This window comes from Emydura macquarii, unplaced genomic scaffold (assembly GCF_026122565.2).
Source record: "Emydura macquarii macquarii isolate MOO-44397 ecotype Brisbane River unplaced genomic scaffold, CSIRO-AGI_Emac_v2 contig_1253, whole genome shotgun sequence".
In the NCBI taxonomy this organism is placed as follows: Eukaryota; Metazoa; Chordata; order Testudines; family Chelidae; genus Emydura; species Emydura macquarii.
Window position 1 is genome coordinate 47,448,490 of NW_027131390.1, and position 27,801 is coordinate 47,476,290.

General features: G+C 41.2%; 1 protein-coding gene across 1 annotated transcript in view; it reads left to right on the forward strand.

Moving 5' to 3' along the window:
* The first annotated feature begins 8,437 nt into the window (after positions 1-8,437).
* The window catches only part of BARD1 (BRCA1 associated RING domain 1), a 66,418-nt gene continuing 47,054 nt past the window's right edge, over positions 8,438-27,801 (forward strand). The window contains exons 1-4 of the mRNA XM_067548707.1: positions 8,438-8,631; positions 10,084-10,140; positions 16,554-16,699; positions 24,725-25,770. Of these exons, the coding sequence (XP_067404808.1) occupies positions 8,483-8,631; positions 10,084-10,140; positions 16,554-16,699; positions 24,725-25,770 (1,398 nt within the window). The 5' untranslated portion in view covers positions 8,438-8,482. The remainder of the gene's footprint in view (positions 8,632-10,083; positions 10,141-16,553; positions 16,700-24,724; positions 25,771-27,801) is intronic.

Genomic DNA, 27,801 nt, shown 5'->3' on the forward strand with positions numbered 1-27,801 from the left:
TTTCTGCCACTCTTCCTCTGGCTTGACCCGGAGGGCAAGCCCACAGGATTGCTCAAACTTGCACTGGCTAGACTAGCATCCATGGGTGCATTTCTCCTGCCCCATCTATGCTGAGGCTCACCTGGTGTTTTGGTTTGTGTTCCTCCCCCCGCCCCCTGAGCCTGTTCATCACTGTGACTGCTTGATGAGGTATCCCCAGCCAGGAGCGAAATCTGGGCTTTCCACATTTTGTTTTTTGTCCCTTTCTGGGGCTTACTGGGTGTTGGGATTTCTGCTGATATTGCCACCGCTTGGAGCAGTACAGATAACATCACGGGAATCGCCAGCATTCTGCCCTACTAGCCTCTGTGTCCCCACTGATTCCACTAGCGGGACCTTTGCCCCATCACCTTTAAGTACTTTTCTTTCGGGACACTCTTCCTGCAGTAAAAGGGCAGCTGCTGCATATCGTGGTGAGTCCCTCCTGCCCACCCGCTAGTGCCACCTGCGTGAGGCCATTCCATGACATGACCTTCCTGCTCTGGAGCTACTGGCACTGCTGCAGCACTGACCTCCTCCTCATCATCATCATCTTGTTCTCTCTCAGAAGAAGAATTCCAGCCCTGGATCAGCCCCAAAGAAAACCTCCTGCCTTCGAGAGCTGCTGTTTTCTTCTGTGTGTGGCTTAGTGGATAGAGCACCAGACTGGGGCCCAGGAGAGCTCAGTGGTCTGCCGCTGGCCTGCTGGGTGACCTTGGGTAAGTATACCAGAAGAGTTAGACGATAATATTATTATGTCATAGAATAAGAGCATTAATCACATCCTCTGTATTCAGCAAACTCCTCCCTAATCCCTGGCTTCCAACTTTTTCCCAAGTAAATAATGCAAATAAGATTGATATTGTTGTATAACAGTTCAGGGAGGTCACTCACCACCAGAAATGCCTCGTGAGACAAAACTGTGCATGTTGCAGGCCTGTTGCCTTGGATCTGCAAGGGACCTAAACATCTCTTTTTACAAGGTGCAGACTTTTGTTTTTACTTCCACTCTTGCTATGGCTGGATCATTTATTCACTCTGGGTGGAATACAGCCGTGAGGCAATGACCAGCACAAAGCTTATACACCACTTAAATCCCACCACTTGTGATTACAGGCAGTTACTAACAGCATCCTGCTCAGTATTATTAACACAGCAGGGCCCAGAAACACGGGCTATTACAGAGATCTAACCACACTTTTCACAGCTGGAACCAAGCACACAGATGAGACTACCACACTGCTGATGACAATAAATGGCCTGTATTTTTGCACATGTAGAGTGAGGTGCAGGTGCAAACCAGAATACCTCATCTTTACCTTGATGTACTGCACCTGCATTTTAATAGCCAATGCAGATTTCGCTGATGTAAATTGCATTTGTAAAAGATGGGTCATTGTTTTTCATATCAGACTCTCACTGTAACTTCATTGTTTCTTTCCTCCCTGTGGGATAAGAAGCAAGTGTTATCTCAAATACAAACAAAGACAATGATTACCTTTTCAGAAAGATGCATTTTTATGTTCCTTGATTTATCTAGGGCAACCTAGATTAGGACACATAAATTTGATTTATTGAAGCCTGGATTTGCTAAGGTTAAAATTCATGGAGTGATATTTTATCCAACCAAACTTCAAATTATTTTGGATGTCAATAAGGACATTTTCTTTTACTTTGATGATGCTAAGAGATTTCCAGACTCCAGATCCTGTGTGGTGCTGAATTCCTCTTAGGATTTATGGGCTCAGCCCTTTCTATCTTGAGTGGAACAGGAAACTAAAAAAGAGGCTCTAGTTAGTTGATTTGAAGGTGATTATTTAGCCTTATGTAAGTGGTTGTGGAAGGTCCCCACAAAAAATCCCCCATACTGACTATTTGATTGACTGTTTGATTCTTTGCCAGTAACAACTTAGCCATATCTACAGGTGCCACATTTTTGTCATTTAGCAGGAATACAAAGCCGATTCCTGTGTTCATTCTTGCACCAAGTTAAATTAACTGCTGAAAGTGTGAAACTACTGAAATAAAACTCCTCTTTGCTTGAGTAAGGGAGAGAGTGAATCAAAAGGGTTCTGCTACAAATCTTAGTTAAATACCACAGATAAATCAGCCCCAAAGGCAACACTGGATTATGCTGCTAACATCGTCCAAACACACTGAAGGAGAGAAGGTGCTCTGATACCAAAATGAGAGGCAAGGTATAAGAATCTGAATCGAATAGGAAAAAATTTGCCATACCATTAGCACAAAGATGCAACCTACAGCAAAGCACTTAAGCACATGCTTAACTTAAAGCATGTGCTTAAGTGTTTTGCTAGATTGAGGGGACAGGATGCAGTCCCAGTTCTCCAACCTCTCTCTAACCAAAGTGCGTAACAGTGCCTCCTACAGCAGCACATACCTTGCATTCCACCCCTTACTTAGCCATAACCCCAAGTATTTACAGGTTTTGGATAGCTCTGAAATCTTCCTGAAAACTAGCTTTTCATGCTATGCGGAGAATAAAAGGGGAGAATTAGATTGAAGAAAGGACCGTATGTCATACCTCTTCTTAGGGACATACTCATGCTTTTTCCCTATGTTTTCTCTGTGAAGCCACCCCTTCTGCCAAAAGCATAAGTTCTCCATGTTAAACCTAAAAATGGAAGAATCTACTTTTGTGTGTATGGGGGGAAAAAACCTCAAAATCCTTAAAATGTATTTTAAACCCGGATTTAATAGTCCACAGAAATTCCCCATCAAGCAGCAGGTAAGAGTTCCAGAAAAAAAAAGGAAAAACTTGTTCTCTAACAATTATGTGTTGCAATAGATCTCAACCACTGGAAAAGACTGTTAGTAAAATAAAGGGTTTATGGCGATAAAAAGCCATTTTATAGCCATTTTTATGGCCTCTCTTTTGGAAGGTACTTAAGCATATGCTGGGCCTACTCACATGCTTAAAATTAGGCATGTGCTTAAATACTTTCCTGAGTAGGGGCCATGATGGGGAGTACCATATGACAAAGTAGTGTGTGGGATTGTAAAGACGGTGGGCGCTGAAGCACTACCGCCACAAACTTTGTCTTAGCAGCCGTGAGCCGTTGTTGAGTGTTAACTCTCAACTGCTCCTTTGATATGAATTGAAATTACTGCTGGAGTTCTGATGAAGCTGATTGCAAAATGTCAACGTACAAAGGAAACTGGAATGGGTGCCAGGGTCCATGTGCCAAATGAACATTTTATGTGTGCCCAAACAGCTGGTAAACACCACTGAAATTTAAAACAAGCAGTTTGTACATTTTACTGACAGCTGTTTTCCATGATTTCTGACAACCAAATTTCACTGCTCTGCATCACAGAATTCTTTTATTATGAAGTCCCCCCCACAAAGAATAACTTGCTTGCTTTAATCACATTTGCTCAGAGATTTATGACTTGATGAGTATTCACTGGGAGAGTTTCTCGACATGAAATGTCAGTAAGCGTGTTATAAATTGCCTCTGGCATTCCTGCTCCATCTTTTATTTAGCTGGGAGTATTTCTACCTGAAAGTGATAAATTCCTGCTATAACTGCTTTATGTGCTTCAGTAATTACACTGTAGAGAAAAGGAGAAGGGAGGGGTTTCTACAGAGGTATCTTTTAAAAGTAGCAAGCAGTAAAAAGCAGTGGAATGGGTTGAACTCTGAAGTGTTATTGAACAAAAAACAATGACCAGTGAAATATCTGTGTCAGATTGAATTTGATAAATGACCTGGAAATATAAGAGGTACAGAAACCTTTAAGGCCATTGTGGGAACATCTTAATATTGCTGTGTCCTGAGAATGATCGTTTTTCCTTGGTTGCATACACGGCAACTCAAAGACCACTCTCCTCGTCGTGCTACCTTCACCCCATCTCTGTCCACAACCTTTCGTGCTTTTACTAGGTCTGCAGAGAGTCGTCCAACCTGGAGAATGGTACCAGTTTAATCATTCCATTATTACAGTTGTTAATATGTTGGCATTCCATGAACTCCACATTTTAAGCATTTTATAACTTTCCTCAGATACCTAGGTAACAAACCCGCGGAGTGGGCAAAGTAAGTGCAATTCCATGATTGTGCAGTAAGGGCCACCACAAAATCTTGGCATCATCTTACTGAGGAAGATTTAAAACTCATCTCTATGATCTGCCAACTTGTTTTGGCTTCCTTCTCAGTGTCTGTATAACATGCGATTTAAATGTGTATTGTATTCCCCTGCAGGGCTAGTCTACACAGAGGGTAACACCTACTAATGCTGCCAGCTAATAATGTCACCCATTAGCTTAAATGGCAGAGTCTGTGTTTTAGGCTATGGCTACACTGACCTTGCTGCCATCAGATCGATTTCTCTGGATCGACTTAGCAGTCAGTGAAGACCCGCTCAGTCGATCAAGAAATCGATGTATTAAGACCAGCTACAAAAGTAGTGTAGCACTGCATTCCCATTGGCAGTGCAGTGCAGACGGAGCGCAGAAGAGAAGCTCAGCAGTCGACGGGAGTTACGCAAGTTTTTTGTGTACTTTGTGTAACTCCCATTGACTGCCACCGAATCTCACAGGTAAGTGTAGACAGGGCCTTAGTAATGAAAGTCCCTGAACGATGAGGAGAAAACATAACAAAACGGGCCTTCATTGAGCTTCGTCTTCTAACTCTTGTCAGCACTTGCTGATTCTCTACGCAAAAGTAATGGGGCAATGCTATGATAAGACTTGCTTTCATTGCTATTCCTTGGCATCATAATAGCTGTACTATGCAATTCATAAGGAGAGAAATGCTGAGGCTAAATTCAGTTGCCTAGTGGAGCCCAATATGTCCTCAGATCATTTTAAAAAAATCAGTATCCCAATAAGAAAGGATTGTCATGTTGCCTTAAATCAGAAGGACAGTGTTAAGAAAATAAATAGAAAGGGCTCAGTTTTAAATATCCGCTAGTCTGCATGTATAATCAGTGTCCTACAGCCAGGGCTGTCCCTAGAGGGGTGCGGGGCCTGGGGCAAATCATACTGTGTCTTGTGTCAGCCCTAGCCTTGACTTGCTCCAGGCACCGGAAGGCCGGGCCCCTGCCTCCCCGTGGATCTGGCCCATGGTCCTTGGCCCCAAGCAGCGTGGCGGCTGCCCCGGCCCCACCTCTTCCCCCCGCCCCTCTCCCACATGGGCCCAGTGCCCTGGCCAGGAGCCACTCCTGCCCCAAGGAGTGCGGCGGCTGCCCCCTCTCCCAGCCCCACCCCTTTCCCACATGGGCCCCGTCGGTGCCCCCCTCCAGGCTCACTCCCGGATGCATGGCCCCACCCTCGGTATGCCACTGGTGGGACCCCCCAAGTGCAGGGCTCGGGGCAGTCGCCCCGATTCACCATGCCCTAGGGACTGCTCTGCCTGTGGAACAGAATATGTGGCAATGTAGACCCATTTATCAGATAAAAATTTTGCTTACAAAGAGCATTGAGTATTCTAAGTGAGAGAATTATTGAGGTTTGAAATAGGTTTGCACAGATAGTTGTAAGTGTCCTTATCAAAGCATGAGGCAAGTGAATTACAAAATGGCATTACTCGGCAAAGGTTTTCATCTGTTTCCCTTGGCTGAGACTAAAAATTCCTCCCCCCTCAAGCCCACTCCACTTTAGAACAAGAAGTTAAAAAACTGCCACGTCGCCTGCAGATTGACAAGGTACTGGCATGGAATTGGACAGATACACAACACTTCAAACAGGAGCAGGAATGCATTGGGCCAGATCCATAACTGGTGTAAAAGTAGCTCCATTGCTTGCAATGGAATGGTGTCAATTTAAACCAGCTGAGGACCTGGCTGCATGTGCTCAGTGGGCCAAATGAAATATGCAACCAAGGTTAACCACAGTCAAGACAGAGCAGACAGAAAATGAACTGTGTTCCCTTTTTTGCTCTCTCTTTTGACAGCTGTGTGTGGCCTCTCATGTACTAATGCCCTTGACCCATCTGACTGACAGGTAGATAAGAATCTCATTGCCATTATGAATGTCTTTCCAACTTAAAAAAGACATTGGGCTCACAATTTGAATAAGAACACTCCCAAAGGCTACACATTTGACAAACATTTTGTTTTCTAATATGCTAGAAAAGACCATGTGATTCTGAGTAGATCCATTAAGGTCACATGACTTGATTATTCTCTATACATACACTTTTGCAGAATTCAATTTTTATTATTTTTTATAATGCCAGTGGGTAATATTGATATGTATTTTTATTCATTTTAATATTTTTTATCCATTTATATTTTCACAGTTGTGTGAATGCATGAGTTTCAAGTATTTTTTTCAACTTTTATCTATTCAAATTTTCACAGATGTGGGAAGGTAATGAATGGGGGGTCCAGATAATAAGTATTTAATAACAGTAGATGCTGACAGTCAAAAAGTTAAAACTTTTTAACTGTTAAAAGACCGATTGTCAACATCACATAAAAATATACCAATTAAATATGCTTAAACTTTAGTAAGTTCTCAAGCAGCATTTTTCTCACTTTGCCTATATTTAAATTTCAATGATCGCGGATGGAAATATTTTTTCATCAGTTTGTGTGTGTCTGTCGAAATCCACATTTACCAATAAAAATCAAATCCATCCAAGCTTATTTATCCAAAACTGAACCTGATGCAGAAAAGACTCAGAACTTTTATCTTTACACAGGGACTAGAAAATTGACCACCAGAGAAGATGCTTATCAGCAACAGTCATTCTGTGAGACTGTAGTTCTCTATCAGGGCAACAGTTAATATTGCCAGTTTGGAGCCCTTTTTGTGGGTTTGTTTCCTTGTGTGTTTTTTACTCTTTTCAAAACAAAGGCTTCAATTATCGTTATTCTCAAATTAATTTGTTTTATTTTACTTTTTAAATGAACAGAACTAGAGAAATGAAAGGGAATTGGAAATCAGAGACGTGGGGAAGCCCTAATATTTGAATGTATAAAAAAACTGAACAAATAGCCTAAAGAAATCCATAAAAAGCGAGTTCTGTTTTCTTATGGAAGCATACAAACTAGTTCCTGTGGCATAGCACTCTTGAGCAACTCTGCAAAACCAAATAAAATGCTCTGACCTTGCAAATACCATGGTGAGTAATCAGTCCCATTGATTCCAACTCCAATGAAATCAATGGGACTGCTCTCATTAGGAAGTACTCTGCTGGATTCTATCTCTTTGAAGTACTGAGTTGAAAAGGCCTAGACCAGTGTTTCTCAATTGGTGTTCCGCGGAACGCTGGGGTTCCGTGGGAACACTGTTAGGGTTCCGTGAGCAGCTGTTCTCCCCGCCGCCGAGAGCAGCTGTTCTCCCCGCCGCCGAAAAAGGGAAGATATCTCGGATTTTCTGGCTGAGGGTATCCAGTGTAAGTGTAATTTAAGTGAGAAATGCTGACCTTTGCTTATTTAGACATTTGAAGACTGTTAAGAGTTTGGGGGGTTCCGCAATTATTTATGGAGTTCAAAAGGGTTCCGTGGCCAAATTTAATTGAGAAACACTGGCCTAGACTATTGCACCGTGCAGTTGAGTACATGAGCAGTATTGCTTTTTCTTGCATGGAAAATGCCAGCCCTGCCTCATGTATATTTCAGGGTCCTGGGCTGCAATTCTTTAACTGAGTAAATTGTGTGGTTTTGTAGCTACAGGCAGTGACTGCAGGCTGTGATGCTTGCAGTTGGTTTGAATAGCTCAATCCTGCACACATGCAGTGCTTCTGCTAGACTGGTTGGACTAATATTGGTGGGAGCTCATGCTCTTAGATTTGCGGCTAGATCGGACCTCCCTCCCCTCCCCCCCGCCCAATGCAGAAAAAGGCCCTGGCCCCATCCCTCCTTTCTTTGGACCTTGCAGAGTTTGATGGGGCGCTGGAGACTGTCACAAGCCATGGGGCCTGGATGTGGGAGCAAGGAGGAGGGGTATGACAGGGCATTGTGGGTTGTACATTGCCCCCCTTCCCAGCAAAGATCGCCAAGGAAAATTGTGTCACTTTTCCCACTAAGTTCCATGCGGGGCAGGGGTGACTCGTAAAGATGGACCCAGAACCACTGCATCTGTGGGGGAGAGGAGGGGCAGGGTGTGTCTCTACTGCCTGGAGTGCCTGCCCCAACAACACACAGGGGAGGGAAAGTCCCTCTCATGGGGGAAGGAAGAGGGTTATTCTCAGCCCCGCCCCCTCTTCCCCCCGCCCCCTGATGAGGGGGAGCCTGGTGGAATCTAGGCCCCGCCCCTTCCGGGACTGAGGGGTGGAGCCCGGCTGTGAGTGTCCCTCCTGGCTCCTCCCCTCTACAGAGCCCCGCCCCGCCCAGTCCTTGCGGCAGCGTCTGTGGGCGGGGCCGGGGTTCGCTCTCCCCCGTGGCCCTTGCGCGCGTGCCCGGACACGCCTCCCCCATCTCCGGGCCGCCCCGCATGCGCAGTGCCTCTGGCGGGACCAGGCGGCGGGTGGTTTGAGCCGAGCGGCGGGAAGATGCGGGCTGCGCTGCGGGCTCGCTCCGGGAACCAGCCGGCGAGCGGGGCCGCTCCCGCGCCGCCCGGCATGGAGCAGCCCGCCGGCCGCTGGGAGAACAGCCGGGCTGCTCTGCGGCAGCTGGAGAGGCGGCTGCGCTGCTCCCGCTGGTAACCGCGCCCCGGGCTGGGGAGAGTCACCGCCTTCGCCCCCCCCCCGCTCCTGGGGAGAGACTGACCTGCCGGGGCCGCTCCCCTCCTTCCCGCGGAGCGATTGACCCGCCCTCCTCCCGGGGGATTCCCGAACTTCTCCGGGAAAGACTGACCCGCACCTCCTGGCCCCTCCCCCCCCGGAGGGCTCTCCTCTCTCCCGAGCAGAGACTGACCCACCTCCAGGTTCAGGGCCCCCCCCCCATAGCCTCTGTTGCAGAGAGACTGACCCGCCTTTCTGAGCATCCCTCTGCCCCCGGGATCCCTCCTCTGCGCCGGGACCGGGGGGGCTGACAAACCCCAAAGGGAATCCCCTGACATCTGCCCAGGGGAGAGATTGACTTGCCCCTTGAACCCTCTTGTGCTGGAGATTGTTCCGCACAAGGTGGTCCCCTCCCCGTGTCCTTACAGGAAATCTCCCGATCACCCTCTATCGTCCTCCCTCCCTGGCAGTGACAGGACTGAAGCCCTGTGGGTCTCATGCACTCTCCCTGTGCCTACTCCACCCCCGCCTGATCCGTTTGGGATGAGAACTCATGCTGGTGTGGGCCCACCTTACCTGACGCTTCCTGGCGTCCAGCTAGCCCATCCCATGGTAGGGTTGAGGCCTAAGTGGTGTTAATACGTAGGAGTTTTGGGAGACACGATTTATACACTGTTCTGTTGAGTGCCTCACCCCGCTTTGCCAGGCACCTTTGATCTCCAAATCAGACCTCTTAAACTGACATCCTAGTGGAAGGTTCTGTAGTGTTGAGGATCTGCTCTTTCTAGTGTAATCGCATTGCCATAATCAGGTGGTATGACCACTCCCAAAAGCACATTCACCCCAGAGAATCGTAATCATAATGAGGAGAGAACTATAATGATTGTGTAGTAAAAATATCCTTGGATTTCCCAGTACTTGGGTACTGCAGGTAATGGGCTTATTATACCTTCCCCAGGGAGATTAACAGTGAGCAGTGTTCAGTGTGGCTAATGTAGTGAAGCTGAATTGTGTTTACTTGTTTCAGAAGACAGTTGTTGGCAGCTTGATAGTGCTGCTATCTGGACAGAGCCTAAGGAAGCTGGCTGTGATGTATCTACATTGGAATTCGAATCATCCCAGCTGTCAGTGGGCTTAAACACTGTTGCTAGCAGGGTTCTACCATGGTTTCCCTGATTATTATGGAAGGAGATATTTGATCAAAAAACCATGCTAGCTATACTATACACTACTCTCCACTTACTCATTAGCATGATTTATAATACAGTCCTCAAACAAAATATCCCAAACTCATCAGGAAAATCCTGCTAGCAATAATGTTTAAACTTCAGGCACAAATTCAGATGCCTTTAAGTTAATTGGTTCTTTGTGTTCTAGGAATTAAAACCTTTTTTTTTTTATCATCAATGTTTTTCTTTCTCTCTGAATAGCATTAACATTCTGAAGGAACCTGTGTGCTTGGGAAAATGTGAGCATGTCTTCTGTCTGTAAGTACCATATTTACTTTATATGAAACAGCTTTAAAAAAAGGATCCTAGTCCTGCAAATAGTTATGTATAATATCCTAATTTTACATATTTGAGTAGTTCAGTTGACATCAATGGGATTGTTCTACATGTGCTTAAGTTTTGCTGATTTGGTGATAGTAAGGTTAAAAGAAAAAGCTAAACAGTTTTTAAAAAAGAATAATACCTGAAGTTCATGCTGTCCTTTATTCTTGTAGTCTGTTCTATGGGAAAAGAAGGGCTTGGGGAATACAACAGGGAAAATTATATGGTGGTTTTTTTTTGTTCTTTTTTTTTTTTTTTTTTTTTTTTTAAATAAAGCACTAGCTCTTCCTGATTAGGTCTGCACAAGAAATCACAGATCTTGGAATCAAGGCCCTAATCCCACAATGGTCTGCCCATGCAGAGCCCCTTTTGGCTTTAGTAGGGGTCCAAGTGGATACAGAGGTTTGTCTGCATGGAGATTGTAGCAGGATCAGTGCCTATATGTGTAGGTCTTAGATCACAGCACATTGAGCTGTGTTTGTAAGAGGGCAATTCTCTGAACTGTAAGGCTGAAATTATCTCCTTTATGTTTGAATTGTAGTGCTGAGAATACCAAAGGGAACTTTTCAGTTACAGGAATTACTCTGAAAAGATTCAATAGTTTGTCCCAACTGTAATATTATCATCTGAGAGGATAATGTACATACTGGACAGGCAGAAATGTTCATAGGTTTTATTGACGTACAAAAGCAAATGGAGGGTTTAAAGTGTCTGAACTAGCTGGTTAGTTATGTATTGAGGAGAGGGAGAGGAAACAGACGTCTATTTTTACAGTTCAGAAATTCCCAGGGAACATGCAGGGTCATATTAGAGATGGGAAGATACGCAAGTCTTTTGCTTCACAGTTTACTTGATGCTAGTTGTAAGACAATAATTTGTTTCACCTCAGCTTCTTGTTAATACGATAGTCTCTGTGCCCCTAAAAGTTACGTGGTCAATATATTCTCCCTCATGTGGGGCTCTCCCTGTCTCAGTGAGCGGCAGACACCACCGATTTGGTCTACTTAATAAACCCTCACTACACACAGGCACATCATACATCACTTGAAAGCTTATTATACCTACTTTACGATGAGGTATGATGTGGAACTGTTACGTGGTGCTGTTAACATAGAATTGGGGCTAAACAATGACACCATCAAGAGGTTAAAATAGTTACATTCATTTGTTAATTTAAAGACTCAGTATTGGATTTCTTTGAGATCTCAAAGCATTACAACAACAATCTAAAGGGTAAAACAAAATCTAATAATAAATTTGTACAGGTATCACTGAAATGTAATAGCACTGATGACATTTCTAGTCAACATCATTATCCTCTTGTTCGTCATTATGATCTTGGTCAAGAATATGGGAATTACCATGGTCTTTGTTCCCTTGGCACGCATACAGTTCTGTGCAGTGAAAATTTACACAGTTGACCCCTACTGGTACAGGCACAAATAAGGTCTTACAGAAGCTTGAAAGCCATTGGGCCCTTGAAAAATATGGGAAATAGTTCATCATCCACCTTTTTCCATCCATCTTGTAACGGGGATCCAATATCTGACTTACCTCTGTTGTGTAGACATCCAAAACTTCATTTGCTAAGATGCTCTTCTGACATGCTCTTCAAAGCTGTCCTCACATTGCAGGAGCTGGCCAATGACTTGTTCTTTTTAATGGCTAGATTGAGGCGCAAGCCATTCAGGTTTCCGCTGGTCCTTTTCTTTCTCGCTCTTCTCATGCAACACTGCTACCCAGTAGTTGTAGCATGTGCTGAGTTACAACAGCATGAGGTTCTTCAATAATATGTTGTAAGGACTGAAGGCTGCTCTACACTAGAGGGTTTTATTGACAAAAGTCAGCTTTTGTCGACAAAACAGTGCTGGTTTACACACTGCAATCGACCCTTCTGCTGAGAAAACTACCCTGTTTTTTCGACAAAATAAAACCACCTCAACGAGAGGTGTAGGGCTTTTGTCGATTTAGTTAGGGCAACTCAGTGTCAATGTAGACAATGCGTCCCCTTACATTGTCATTCTTGTCAATTTCACCGCTCCACTGGGTTGCTTCCCCCTGGGAACAGGGAGGGAGGAAACCCCTGGCGGCTTCCCCCAGTTCCTTGTAAGGATTGGGAGAAGCTTAGGGCTGGTTCCTGGTGGGAAACGGGAATGGGGGAGGGAGATAGTCAGCTTGTGGGGCTCCCAGCAGGGAGCTGAGACATGGCTGTCTCAGCTTCCTAAACTGCCCCTCTTATATCAGTGGAAGTGCTTCTGGTGAGGATGCACTCCACCAACCCAAGGAGGATAGTGTGGACGTAATTACTGCAGTGGCTGTAAGTCTACATATATTATGTCGACTTATTTTGAGTGTAGACAAGGCCTAAATGTCTTTAGACTCAAACACCTTCTGAGTGTCAGCCAACATTTCCCTGACAAAAGCTGGAACTGCAGGAATATCTTTTCCATGATCACACCACTTAACAAATGAATAAAGTTGCAGAGCACTCAGGTCCTCAAACGCAAATGTAGAGCCGTATTGAGCATGGTTGAATTGCTTACCCACAAGCATTTGATCTGCAGTACAAAGCTGCATAGAGAGGGCACCTGAACATTTACAATGAAATTTTATAGCCCTGAGTGCCTGAGTCAGCTGACCTGGGCCAGCCCTGGCTACGCTGCAGATCTTTTATCACAGTGCAGCCAGACCTTGATGGGCAAATGGTAGCAGGAGGCATTTTCTGATTCTTCACGGCTAGTGAGTTAAAGGGCAGCAATTATATACTTTCCATGAAGGTTCTGGCAGCATCTTTCCCATTTAAATATGTGGGAAAGGTCCCTAAGTGATCTACTTTTACTACAGTCACTGTTTCTTTTCCAGACATTGTCTACAACTTCTGTGGAACCTCCCCACAGCCCTGTTAAATCACGGTCCCACAAGCTCTACTGAAACCCTTTTTCCATGTTCCATTTACATCATTTTGCCACATGTATTTGATGCTTTGCAAATTAATCCTCAAATTTAAGCTTGGTCAAGAGACGTTGTGTGTAGGGTGTATCATTGTTTTAATAAAAGCAGTTTTGAGAGGTAATATAGGTCATTGGGGAGTAGTAATAGAAATCTTTAATTGAGTTAATTGGCTGATTAGTATGTTTTAAATATCTGACTATTTAGTTTTGGATAACCCCTTCGTAATTTGAAGAACAAATCTTCTAAGATATTCGGACATTATTATTGAAGTAAGATTTATTTTTTTTAGAATAACTTTACAGCACCTTTTGTTGTTCTGAATCTGGTTGAGTGTCATGGGGAGGAACCAATGGGCACCTTAGCTTTTGATAAAAGCTGTTTTTCTCTAGGTCTTGCTATTAGGAAGCAAATAATCTGCATTACCAATATAATCCAAACTACTGTATCATGGTCCTTTATTTATTTAGTGGTGGACTACTTTATTACTTATGTATACCTTCTGTCATCATTTCTAATCCATTTCCTATGGTGGCTTATTCATACATAGTGGCTGTTTGTTTTGTTGCACTTTATATGGTGATTTGCACAGCTACAGACTGGGGATCGACGAGCTATGCAGCAGTTCTGCAGAAAAGGACCTGAGGGTAACAGTGGATAAGAAGCTGGAGTGAGTCAGCAGTGTGCCCTGGTTGCCAAGAAGGCTAATAGCATATTGGGCTGCCTTAGTAGGAGCATTGCCAGCAGATTGCTGGAAGTGATTATTCCCCTCTATTTGGCATTGGTGAGGCCGCATCTGGAGTATTATGTCCAGTTTTGGGCCCCCCACTACAAAGAGGATGTGGAGAAGTTGGAGAGAGTCCAGCGGAGGGCAACAAAAATGATTAGGGGGCTGGAGCACAAGACTTATGAGGAGAGGCTGAGGGAACTATGCTTGTTTAGTCTGCAGAAGAGAAGAATGAGGGGGGGTTTGATAGCAGCCTTTAACTACCTGAAAGGGGGTTCCAGGGAGGATGGAGCTAGGCTGTTCTTAGTGGTGGCAGATGACAGTACAGGGAGCAATGGTCTCGAGTTGCAGTTGGGGAGGTCTAGGTTGGACATTAGGAAAAAGTTTTTCACTAGGAGGGTGGTGAAGCACTGGAATGGGTTACCTAGGGAGGTGGTGGAATCTCCATTTTTAGAGGTTTTTAAGCTGCAGCTTGACAAAACCCTCGCTGGGATTATTTAGCTGAGGTTAGTGCTGCTTTGAGCAGGGGATTGGACTAGATGACCTCCTGAGGTCCCTTCCAACTCTATGATTCTATGATTTAGGCTAGTTAACTGTAGTTTGTTTCCAACCAAGCCTGCAAGAGGTCAGTAGTCTGACATGATGTTATTCTGGTCCACAAGCAAATAGAGAAAATTATTAATATACTAAAAGAGGGGGGGAAATAGAAATAACTATGATGTATAAGGATGAATGTGTGAAAGGAAATGACCTGCAGTAATTGGGTCACATGTGGTAGATTTTTACTATGGGCTTTGATATTTATTATTTGAAATCAATCTCTGTAGTATGGTCTGGTCCAAAGTAATTTCAGTAGGTTAACTACAGTGAATGGATGTCATGCATCAAGATAGTGGAATATATGAGAATGTACAGATACAGATTGACAGCCCCTGCCCTGAAGAGCTTGGAACCTAAATATATACGTCAGATACAGAGTGGAAGAAAGATCCCCATCTGTAACATGGGATAATAGTTTCTGATGCAGAGATTAACAGTTGAATTTCCAAAATACTCAGGACCCGGCAGCTCCCATTAAGAACAAGATCAGCTGGGTGCTGTGCTCTTTTAAAAATGTAGGCATAAGTGTCTTGTCCAGTGTCACGCAATGAGTTTGTTTGAGCCAGAAACTGAACTGAAAAATCCTTAGTCCCAATCCAGTGCCATAACCGCAAGACCACTTGTCCTCTCAACAACATAAAGTTCATGGGAGAAGAATTTCAAAGTTACAGCTGTCAGTCAGCTAACTGTCATTTATTTGTGCTTTTGAAAATCTCTCACCATGAAATTAACAAAGAGAAGTATAGATAAGTATGGGGGTTTAGTGAGAGACTTTCAAAAGCCCCCAGTGTTAGCCTAACTCTGCTCAGAACCATTGAAGTCAACAGTTACCATTGATTTTGATGGGAACATAGACCAATACTAAGTGCCTTAGAAAATCTTGCCCGTAATATTTTGCTGACCCTGTGATGTAGGGATATTGATTGATTATATCTAGACTGAGGCTATTTTTTGATGACATAGGTTAGATCTACATGGAGACTAAGACCCTGTCTCCGAGATTTGGCGGCAGTCAACGGGAGTTCTGCAAGCTATGCCAAAAACTTGCGTAACTCCCGTCGACTTCTCTGCTTCTCTTCTGCGCGCTGTCATCACAGCACTGTCACTTGAGAAGGAGGTCTTAGTACGTTGATTTCTGGATCAACTAAGCAAGTGTTCACTGACCGCTCAGTCGATCCAGAGAAATCTATCGGACAGTGGTGACTTTGCCACCGTCAGTGTAGCCGTAGCCTTAGTGCTTGGCAAGTCAGGGTATGAATCTGAAGAGCAGTAGTCCCAGAAATGTGAGAGAGGTGCTTTCGAGAATTCGACCTGATAACTTGTGTGATGCATCCAAAAGTCTCTTGGCTATAGTAATCAAATGAGTAAAAGGTTTCTTTAAATATAATTATGTGGAAGAAGGAGGAAAAGCAATAGTTGGAAGCTACAAGTTTGGGTTTAAGTGACCTTTACTAAGCAAACTTGTTTCTCCTTGGGCTGTTTCAGAGATAAATGCTCTGAAAAAAATAAAATTCTGACACCTATGGACTCCTGGGGGACATCTTACTGAGAAGTGTTCAGAGAGGTGTAACTTAAAAGTATCAAGACAGTTTTAACAACAGACAGGTGAAAGTGATAGCTTAGTATTGATTGGATTTTTTGTCACACACTTATAAAAAGGAATGCTGTTGAAAAACAGCACTGTTTAGTTGGGGTACAGAAGAATCTAGAATTAACAGGGAATTACATTTTTGAGTAGCTTAACAGAGACAATGAGTAGAAGTGAAGCTTTGGTATATTTTAAATTTTGACTAACAAGGGAGAGTGTGAGATTCAAAAGTTTATTAAACAGTTTTGATGACACAGCTTCCTGATAAGACTTTTGGACTTGGCTTGCTTAATTCTGGCTTGTAATTTGCCACACAAAATATTTGATTTGAATTGTAAATAATTCTTGTATTCTTTGCAATATCAGCTTTTTTAGTATTAAAATAAGAAAGCTGGATGCTAGGCAAGGCTATGTTAGCAGTTGATAGAGTGATTGTGCTAGTTTACTTGTGTGAATGACTTGTGTTTATACATGCTTGACTTTCAGAGCTTGTGTGGGTGACTGTATTGGCACAGAATGCCCAGTGTGTCACACTCCAGCCTGGGTACAAGATGTGCAAATAAATAGGCAGCTAGACAACATGGTCCAACTGTGCAGCAAACTGCGAAATCTACTGGGCAAGGACTTCACAGGTAAGAGAAGATCTTGATCTCTTCACAGTGTGCACTCCCTATTCAAACTTGCGTCAGTTACATATGCTTTTAAAGGATAAGAAAAGTGGCTTTTTTAAGATTCTGAAAGGTTATATCAAATCACACTTGGAAAAATCACATTTGAATAGAACAGTTGCTTGGTTTATCTCCTTCTTCACATCTCCCTAGATCCTTATTAAAGAAAAGGAAAAAGTCTAGAATTGCATTAGTCCACAGCTCATTAGAATCTCTGTTAAATTTAGATGAAATGTAGGTAACATTCCCAAGTCACATGACACAGTTACAAGTTTGAAAGTGTCAAGCATCGTGTCCTATCATGTCTGTACTCTGTTTGTGAGAGCATATACGGTTCTAAGGCTTCATTCTTCAGTGAGCCCTTTTGAAGGGGATCTCATTGCAGATGCAGGGGTTTTTTCACATATCACACTTGTATTGATGCAGCCTTATATGGAATGTGTCCATTAGTTTTCAGATTATGTGGTTGCACATGTGAAATCTTGCACTTTCTGCTTAATGATTGGGAGGGAGGCAAGACTCAATTTTCTTGGATTGTCAGAAATTAGAATGACATACCTGTACCTATTCTTTGTTGTGGAGATCTGTCATTTCTGACACCTGTGGTAGTGACTGTGCTATAAAACTGCAGATTGCTGACCTGGGATTTCACTTCCATTATTTCCTTACCAAAGTTTTGCCTGATTGACAAAGTAGGGAAGATTGAAGCAAAGTGATTGTAGATGTGTCTTGTGAGTAGTTATCCCATTTTAGAAAACACTCGTTAAGCTGTCAAATACAAATAACGTACTTTTTTCCTCATTGCTTATTTCCAATATTAATCTAAATAGAAGTCTCCTTTATCAACCTGATTACAAAAAGGTTGACATCACAATCACTTCTATGGCAGTCCTTTTTTGACATCCAAATACTGTATTGTGATATCACTGAAGCAGTGAAGTTAAAGGACATGTCTAACAGTAAATAAAGTTTTTCTTATACAGCTGAAATATCTGAGTAATCAAAAGCTATGAGTAAGATGGAAAATGTGGATGACAGTTTAATAGGATTTGGGGAACATATTTGTATGGTGAAATTCTTTAAGACTATAATGGGAAGGGAGGGCTTTTGAGGTAACTGGCTTGAGGCACTTTTATGTACAGTGCTGAAGAATAAGTCAAAGCAGAGAAGCCACCTTTTATGGTTATTGAGTGAACTTTAAGGATATTCCAAATGTCAAAGTGAATGGAGAAAATCATGCATGAGCTTACTTTGGTCTGAAGTGAAGTTTCCATCTATGGTGGCCTTTAATTACAAGAACAATGGAATGGAATGAAATATATTTTAAAATAGGGTTTATGCAAGGCATTGGAAACCAGAGTAACAGATGAAATATTTTGAAATTATTTTAAAGATAAATGTATTCAGCTTTGAAAAACTCTTGTGTCTAATCTGATTTCTTTTTTAATCATTATAGTATTCTTTATAAGCAATTTTTCAATACTACTGCATCAGAAGAGTGCTAAAATATGAAGTGATGATTCATTTTCATTACTGAAGGATTCCTCACTTATTAAGTATTAGTGACCTTTTATTAGTCTCTTATTCCTGACTTAAGGAAAAAACAATTTTTGAGGGATTTTGATATCATAGATGCTATAGCATAACTAGTTGACGAGGCTTGATCAAATGAAAATAAAGGCATTATTATGGTACATCTAATGATGAAAGGTAGAAGGCTGCAGGAATTAAAGATTTGCAAATTGTGGTAATCTAGGTTATTTGGCCACTCATGTTTGCCCTTGGACATTTGTAACTTCCCTTAGATGTGTGTCTAGTGGAACTCCTTCACAGGTATAAAGTTAAGTATGTGTCTTTGCCGAATCAGACCTTTTTCATTATGGTAATTTGCACAATGCAGATCAGAGTATTTTTGCAGGGTTCCAGCTGGGTTACGAAAGACATTACAAATAATAATAATAATAATAATCATAATAAAGCCACAAAAAAGTAACCCTTCATATCAGACTTACTTTCAGCCAGATTTTTCTCCTGTGGCAATAAGAAGTGGACAAATTTCTGTCTTTTATGATCTGGTGTCTTTTGCAATTGTTTGTGTGCGTTGCAAGGCAAGTCGAGCAAGTCAACATTCTGCTTTCCGCATGTATATATGGAGTAATTTTGGAAGGGAGCTTCTCCATGTGATTGAGGATGGGTGGAAATCAGGAGTAAGTTGTCTTCGTAGACAGAAATTTGGCAACACCAGCGTGGCAGACATCATAAGATGAGTTTTGAGGGCAGTCTCTTGGTGATTGGAGGGCAGGAAGATGGTTATGCTGGAAGGGGCAGCAGACAATGGATGCCTATCCAGCAAAGTACTCAAGTACTTTGGGGGATGAGCTATTTTTGAACTACCCTGCAGTGCAGTGCGCGCAGAAGAAAATGTCTGTCCTTGACACCCACTGTTGGAGTCTCAAGTGAAAAGCAGAATCCAGAATATGTGGTTTCCTTTGTTATTTAGGTTACAGATAGCATGTACAGTCCTCAACAGTGACTGAGCCCCATTGTGCTAGGTGTCATAAAGGCACCTAGTTTGATAGCCCTTGCTCAGTCTAAATAGACAAGATGGGGTGGGAGAAAGGATCTTTTTTTAACACTTATTTTAGACATTGAGCAGCCTGAGATCTGAGGCAGAACCAAGGGTGAAACCCATGACTGACTCCCAGTCCAGTGCCTTAAATGATAAGACCATCCTTTGTCTGTAGTGTAGTTGTAGCTATGTTGGTCCCAGGATATTAGAGAGACAAGGTGGGTGAGGTAATATTTTTTTTTGATGGACCAAATTCTGTTAATGAAAGACCATCCATTTTACAATTGGGCTCCCTCAGTTGTGATCCAGTCTTAAGCAACTGCTTTTTTTTTCCTTGTCTCCCTCTAGCAGACAAGAAAACAAAATAGTCAGATCTCTGTAGACTTCTGTTGCCCTTGAGTCTAAGTGGCTGGTAATATGGAGATTTCGGTGTATAAGTTTTGATTTGTTGGATTTGTGCTCATTTTTCTCTCTGTCAAAAAAGTGCCCTCTCTTTAAGCACCTTTTTTATACCACAAATATGAAGAACAAATCTGAAATTGTAAAGTAAGATCTACATTTTAAAGATTTTAATCTACACATCTTAAAAAAAAATAGTTAATATTGGAATTGTGTTTTAAGAAACAGCCTGTAGGTGGCAATACAGTTATTAAATATGTTAAAGGGACAGTTACATTTTTAATTCACATGTAATTAAGTTCATAATCAGAATACCTTAAGAATTTGTCCTGTTTAGCCAGCTTTGAATCTATAATGGTCCTCTTTATACAACTTAGGAATTATTTTATAAAATCTTGACTACAAGCAATTGGGACATATTAAAGGCTTGATTATACTCATACAGGGCACAAAATGGAGCATATAATGGAAAATCAAACACTATACTTGCACCGATTTCCATCTTTTCTATCTGTGCATTAAAACATATCATAGTAGGATTGTGCCTTACCTGTGTTCTTGTCTTGATGCTCTAGATTTGTACATGTAATCTCTGTGAAACATGAAAAATTAAAATTTTTGAAAACATCTCTTAGAACAATGAAAACCTTTCTCTACTAACACCTTCACCTTAAGTATTGTGTATGTTGCTGTAATTGCTAATAATGATTATTATTTGACTTTCAGTACTCTTCTCCCAGTCCCAAAATGCAACAGTCCTCTTCTCCACTGGGGAGGAGGAGATAAACTACTCCTCTGAATTATTGTCATTAACAGCTCTGTCATCCCCCAGAATTGCAAGGGTTTTTTTTTTTTTCACCCTGTTTGACAATTCCCTTTCCAAGTGAATCTTATTACCGGCATTTACTAGAAAGTATATAATTACTGTAATTAAGGTGAGTAATAAGAAGAACTTGTCGAATCATGGACATAAAATATGGCATACTAGAGATAAAAAAGCCTGATTTACAGTAATATTTTTCAAAATTAGCTTCTAAATACTTCAGCAGATTTTTTTCTTTTCAGTGTACTTTAAAGAGAAGATATTGTCTGTCATAAATTTTCCTGACAACCATTTATAGATAATTTTACCTTATTCTTCATAACACAATCTGCCTTAGACTAATAGCGTTAAATTGAAAGCTTTTTATTCACTTTCCTTTTCTTATATTAAACCAGACCTTTCAGGTGTTGGTCAGATCTTGTTAAGCACATGTTGATGCTGGTGGACAGCAAAACAGATTGACTTTGATTAGCCTTTATAGGATAGCAATTTAGTTTCTCATATTTTGGTGTGGAGGGGAAGATATCGGATGCCTTCTGTAATAGATTACATTGCATTTTGTGTGTTCTCTGACATTTTTCATAATAGCTAAAGATGAGTATTTGAATAGCTGGAATTTTTCCTCTTTTTTCCCTGTGCTGAATACTTAACTTGCAAAATAATCATTCTTCAGTGAAGGCACTAATGTTGCACAGATGGTACCAAAGCACTTCCCTTTGATTTTTAATAAGGGACTAGTTTGTCAAAGAGATTTCTCAACTTCTGTTCTGAAACCCATAATAGAGAATAATTTGAAAGACACACAATGTGCATCATTATATTCCTTTGATGCAGATTAATGATAGCTAAGCCACATTTTCTAATTGCTTCTTTTTCCTCTACAGTTTATTATTGCATTACAGCAAAAACTTGAATATGCAGCTCTTTAGTGATAAGTCTCTCTGTACCTCATAATATTTTTGTCTAGTCTGAATCATTTTAAAATTCAGGGAATTGAATTCTATTAAATGTCAACACCAAGAAAGTTGGTTTTAATATGTGAAAATAAACCAGATATTTTGAATAGAGATGATTTTGTTAATTTATCATGTATATGAATATTATGTTTAGCATGTAGGTAGTCAAGAGTAAATTTGCTGGAATTATCAACTGGTTTTAATACTGTTAGAGTGGGTTGTCTTTTTACATTATTGTAAATGCTTCAGGTAATCCAGAATTAGCAAGGTTTGTCATGTTGATCTGTCTATTCCCTTAAATACATCATTTTTAAATTTTGGGGTCAGATTCATACAAGTGAAATTAAGTATTCACTTTTAAGCATATACAGCTAACTTTCTTCATTTACATTAAGGTACAAATTGTATTGACTTTGTTTCTAGCTTGGAAGCAGCATATGATTCCTTTGGATCAAAATCTGCTTGCAGCTTTTTCTGAAGGAGCCTTACTTAATTGCCTGCTCAGTTACTGCTTTAATTCCCTCTTTGTATAAATGACCATTTTTAAGACTCTGAGAACTTCCTTTTCATAGCTAATATACAATTCTTACACTGTAACACAGATTCATTTGGACGTCCTTCTGCAGATAGGAATTCATTGTCCTCCTCCCCTACTGAACACATGTTAATCTGGGATGGGTTTACAGAAAGGAAGAGTGAGAGGTCAATTCAGGCATGTCTCTTCTTTCTCTCACAACTCTGCAGAAGCCTCTCTGTAAATGCATCAAAGGAGGAGAGGAGTAGAGTTGGCACTTGTCCTAATTGTCTCTTTTCCCCACATGAATAGGCAGGAGAATGAGTGTTGCTGTTTTTTTCCAGTAGCCAGGTGGACAGATTCATATATAGTTTATGCTACCAGCCCCAGGTTCTTCTGAAAGATGAAGACTCTGGGAAGGATCCAGGGATGCAATACCTTGTAAGAATCCCAGTGATCCCCTTCCTAGAAGGGCTAAATTTCCATGGCTCATCTCCTTTATTGGCCTGTGGCTAGTAGGTGTCTGGAAAACTGGGAATACTCAAACTTTCTCATGGTGTAGACTACATTTTAAGAGAGTCTTTTGAATCATGCAACATCCCGATAGCAACTGAAACAATTGCTTATAGGAAAAATATTAGGAAAGTATTCTTTTAATGAAACTAAACTGAAAATGAGGAGTCTCAGTACCATGTGACCAGCCAGCCCTCTGCTTTCCATCAGTAGTTCACAGATCAGTTTGAGAATCTTTGTAATCCATTTTCCAAGCACTACTGATCCCACAAGTGGTACATGTGAAGCAAATGTAATTTGCTGTGCAAATGCTTAATTGTATTAATATTGCTTTAAACTTTGTAATTCTGAAAGATAGTGACTGTTATCACGATGTCTTACTGTGCTGTGTGTGTCAAATATAATCTGGGCTGTCACAAAATCTCTACACAAATGATTCTTGCAAGCTGATTTAACTCTTGGTCTCTATTCCATAGAGATGAATGATAGTTATATCAAGGTAAATATTTTAGAATAGATCTGCTAGTTGTGTAAACAGTGAAGACAAAATGAGAGTAAATATCTGCATTTTATATTGTGCATCTGTTTGCAATCAAGCCCTTCCTTTTTAGATACTATCGTTAAAACAAAATTGGATCTGAGATCTTTATGAAGGTTAACTAGTTACAGGATTTGTCTCAATTTTAACTTTCTTTCCTCCTTTCCATCAATCCCATTCCTTTAAAGTAAGTCGAGAATCTATATTGTAGTTGACAACCATCATAGAAGTATAGGACTGGAAGAGACCTCAATAGGTCGTCGAATCCACCATCATGCCTATATGCTGTAGCTATTACTGAATACTTAAATGATTGATCAGATAGCCTGAGGTTATACTATTTTTTAAATAAGCCTCAGTCTGATGCCACACATTTCTTTTTTTAACTGAATCTCCAAATATTTAACTACACTTAGTTGGAGGGATAAATAGGGGAATTTTAAATAAGGATAGGAAAGCAGTCTATCTTGAAATATCATTTCTGAGGAGCACTGGAAATGTATGTTCTTAACATTTGACTGCTACACTGCAGAGCTTTTCATTAGATCTATCTTTGCAATTTTTCATGTGAATTTTGTTAAAAGTGAAATTATCTCAAACTCCTTTTTTTGGGGGAATGGCCAAGTAGCATACCTATCTGGTATCCATAAACTTATTACTGCTTGAGTTAGAAGAAAGGATATTGCCACTAATCCTAAAAATAGAAGATGTAGAGAAGACAAAATTATGTCTGGAAAGTTAATGCACTGAAATAGAGGTAATATAGTTATTGCAGTCTCATAAAGGCTTCCATTTTTAATATTCAAAATTTTGATTTACAACTCTATTTCTAGAATGTTAAACAGCTGATCTTGGACTTAGGATTTTTTAAAATGAGCTCTATCTGCTGCCTCACTAGGTACAATGAGTTTTTGGTCAGTGTTCTATAATTCTGACCATTACAAACCTAGACAAAAGAAAGGCTTAAGTCCACTAGTGCCTTACCCTCAGCAGTCACAGGAAACTATAATCATGTGAGATATATTCAACCTGGTTAAAGTAGATGTTCCCTTTTCAGAAGATAAAAACCTACAGTCACTAATAATGCAATAAATTCTGATTATTCTTGAGAATTTCCCTAACTCTTTAGTGTTAGTTATACCATATGATAACTTTGGTATCCAAGTAACCATCCCTTAGGATTATTTTTTTTTAAATTATTTTTGAGCATGAGAGGGGCTAGAAAATTGAAGTCGTCATTGTCCCTCTATGGGAGAGTTTGGAGTTCCTGCTTTTTAATTTACTCTTAAAATCTAGTTAAAGTCCCAAGGTAGACTGTGCAGAGCCTCTGCTCTCTTACACTATTGCTACATACACAGACCATTCAGCAAGTTGTCCAATGGAAAATGCCCTTAATAGCATTGTCACATGCCTACCTACTGTCTTTGGTTACTTTACTGCCTTCGGAGTATCTAAACCCATATGAAATCTTTTGATTGATCTCTCCAGCTTGATGAAATTCACCAGAGAGCCTCCATTAGTAGTAATGCAGATAGTGAAGGACAATGTTTTTAAATGAAGGTTCTTATTTAGCAGACAGTTTCAGACTTTCCTGCAGCATTTTGTTGGAGGTTGTAGTCTACAAATTGCTTAACTTCTTTTTTTCTTCTCCCCATCCAAATCCCCCTTTCCTACCAGATCCTGCAGAAGACTTGTTCACATCAATAGGTCCTGATCATGAAACAAGAAGTAAGAAGAGGCAGATAAAAATGTGGTTCAGCCCACGGAGTAGAAAGATCAGATGTGTCCTGAACAATAGTTCCTTTCAGAAGCAGAATCAATTGGTGACTAATAGTGCTAGCATTCACCAGGGCCCATTTTCTGCTTTTGACTTCTTTCCTTCTCCCCCTCAAGAGAAGCCTTCCAAGACAACTAAGCAACCACCACGTGGATCGAAGAAGAAGCTGAAGAAAAGAAGTCTAGTAGACATCAACAAAGTGTGGGGCATAGAGAAGAAGCCAAAAGAGGGGAGTACAGCTGAAGAGGAGACCCAAGATGAATTTAAAGAAAAGACTGTGAGCTTTTGCAGCCAACCATTAGTTATATGCAATCCAGAACCAAATAGTATGGAGGAGACAATAGGACAGGAATTTGTAACAGAAACCTACCTTAAGAATGGAAGTGAATCCCATTTGGAAATGGCCATACAAGTAAAACCCACAGAGACTAAAGATAGCAGAAAGGTCACATGTTCTGCACAAGTTAACACAATGGATTGTATTAACACAGAGAAGCCTCTGCCATCAGAAAATGAAACTACTCCTCTAAAACATGGAAGACAGCAGTCCATATCCCCCACTATATCTCATTCTAAAAGACTTAGAAGAGGTGGACAGAGTGCTGATACACACTTGGTCAGCCTGGGTGTTTGCTCACAGCAGTTACCTCAGGGTTGCACTGTTAAAATCTCTCCAATTACTGAGCATGGAGCTCCAGTTCAGATCTCCTCGCCGGCATTTAAACTTACTGGTGGTACCTTATCAAAGACAAGAAGCTCTGCAATTTTTCAAGAAATAAATAGCCCTTCATGTCCAAAAACACCCTCTACCTCATTCACTTCAAATACTCATAATTGCATGGAAACAACACACAGCCCTTCTTCGGTGAAGAAGTCTCCTGGTGGTAACACAACTACCAAAAGGAATCACAGAGGAGAGACCTTGCTCCATGTTGCTTCCATCAAGGTAAGGACTGTCTTATTCTTCTGGTTTGAGACAGTGGATGAATGGTCACTTTAAGACAAGTGCAAAGGTTTTTCAGACTGTCACTTCAAAATTGCAACATTACTTCCATGTCTCTTGTATTTCTGGGGCAGTGCCAATATTTATTGTTCCCCAGATGTCATGGGGATTTTGTCTGAGGGTACGTCGACACTGAAAAAAAATACCTAGGGCAGTCTCAGAGCTCAAGGTCAAGGTCAACTGACTCAGTCTCCTGGTATCTGAGAGTGTATAACTACACTGCAATTAAATACTCATGGTTGGCCTGTATCAGCTGACTCCAGCTCAGGCTATGGGGCAGTTTAACTGCAGTGTAGACATTCAGACTTGGGCTGGAGCCTGGGACCCTCCCCTTTATATGGGGTCCCAGAGCCCAATCTGGAGCTAGATCATGGGTATTGCCTCCCCATTGTGGGGTCCCAGAGCCCTCCAGCCCAAGCTTGAATGTCTACCCTGCAGTTAAACAGTCTTTTAACCACTCAGCTGACATGGGCCAGCTGTGGGTGTTTAATTGCAGTATAGACATACCATGAGGCCCACCCCCTTTTCCAGATTTCAGAGCCTGGGCTTCAGCCCAAGCAGGGATGTCTGTGCTGGTATTCAGCCCTGCAGCGTAAGTCCTGCAAGCCTGAGTCAGTTGATCCTGGCTCTGATGCTCTCTGGATGTGGGTTTTTTGTTTTTTTTTTTCTGTGTAGAATTGATGTCAAAGCTGCGGTTTTTTTAGATTATTGTCCTTGGAGATTTCAGTGTGCATTCCAACATCACCTCGGATTGTCTTGCACATGACTTCCGGAAAATGCTAACTGTCTAGGTTTTGTTCTAAAGATATTATATAGGTCAAAAAGTTGAATGTGTGATTGACGTTGTCTTTGGGTTTATTTTGGATATTTCAGGTCTCCCTTGCTAGGTAGCCTTAATTTGTAATTGGTTGGCTGATCAATGACCACATCAACACTGCAACTAGATTACTTAACTACAATTAACATTGCACAAGACTACCTTAATACTATATTGCCTAGCTTTTGAGACCTTGACTTTACAGCATTAATAATAATCTCCTAATATCACTTTTTAGATGGAATTTCTAGGACTTCTTAAAAAAACTAACAAAATTGAAAGCAAAAATTCAGTCATGGTGGACAGGTGGAACGCTGCATATCAGGATTCTGTGTTCCTGTTTTTGGGAGGAGGGTATGATCTGATGGTTATAGCAGGAGTCTGAGAGTTAGGACTCTTGGATGCAATTTGATTTTTTTTAATGATGCATTTACACGGTGCTCATTCATCTGTGGGTCAAACCTGCCAGTTTCCCTGATGTTAACAGTCAGTGAGTCTCTCTGTCAACTTCTGTGGTTGCACACTCCTATTCCTTTAAATGGGTTTTTCCTCTCCCCTGTTGCTGTGTGAAAGACCACAGAAAGAGGAAAAGCTGTCTATAGTCAGTTAACTGTTTCCTCCTGTGTAGTCACTGTTGTCTAGGTCACTAAATAAACAAGGAAGGAGGAATGTTTTTTCACCATCTTTCTTTTTGGCTATAGTAATCATTGGTATTATAATAACAAGTTAAACAGTTTGACATAGTGACTTTTTAAAATCGGTGTCCTTTTAAGAGAGTGTTTTTTATTTTCTGTTGTGCAGTGTCTCAAGTTCTTTTTCCAGGGAACCAGACAGAGGAGTATCATGTTTAGAAAATCGGTAACATTCTCTTGGGTCATTTCAAAGAACTTATGCTTTATGCATTAGCACTTTAAATATATTTTATGTTAAATCATACATAAAAGAAAGTTTCATCAGTAAAATGCCTTTACATCTAGAATTGATATACCTGTAAACACTCTTACTTTAATACACTGCATTTCTATTGGTAGAGTCAAATAATTTCCTTGATAAATAACTGTTTTCTGCCTCTCATGGAGGCATTATAGCAATTCTCACCTGCTGCTTGTGAAATAATTCTGCCATTTGATTAAAATGGAAGTAGAACCTATGGGTTG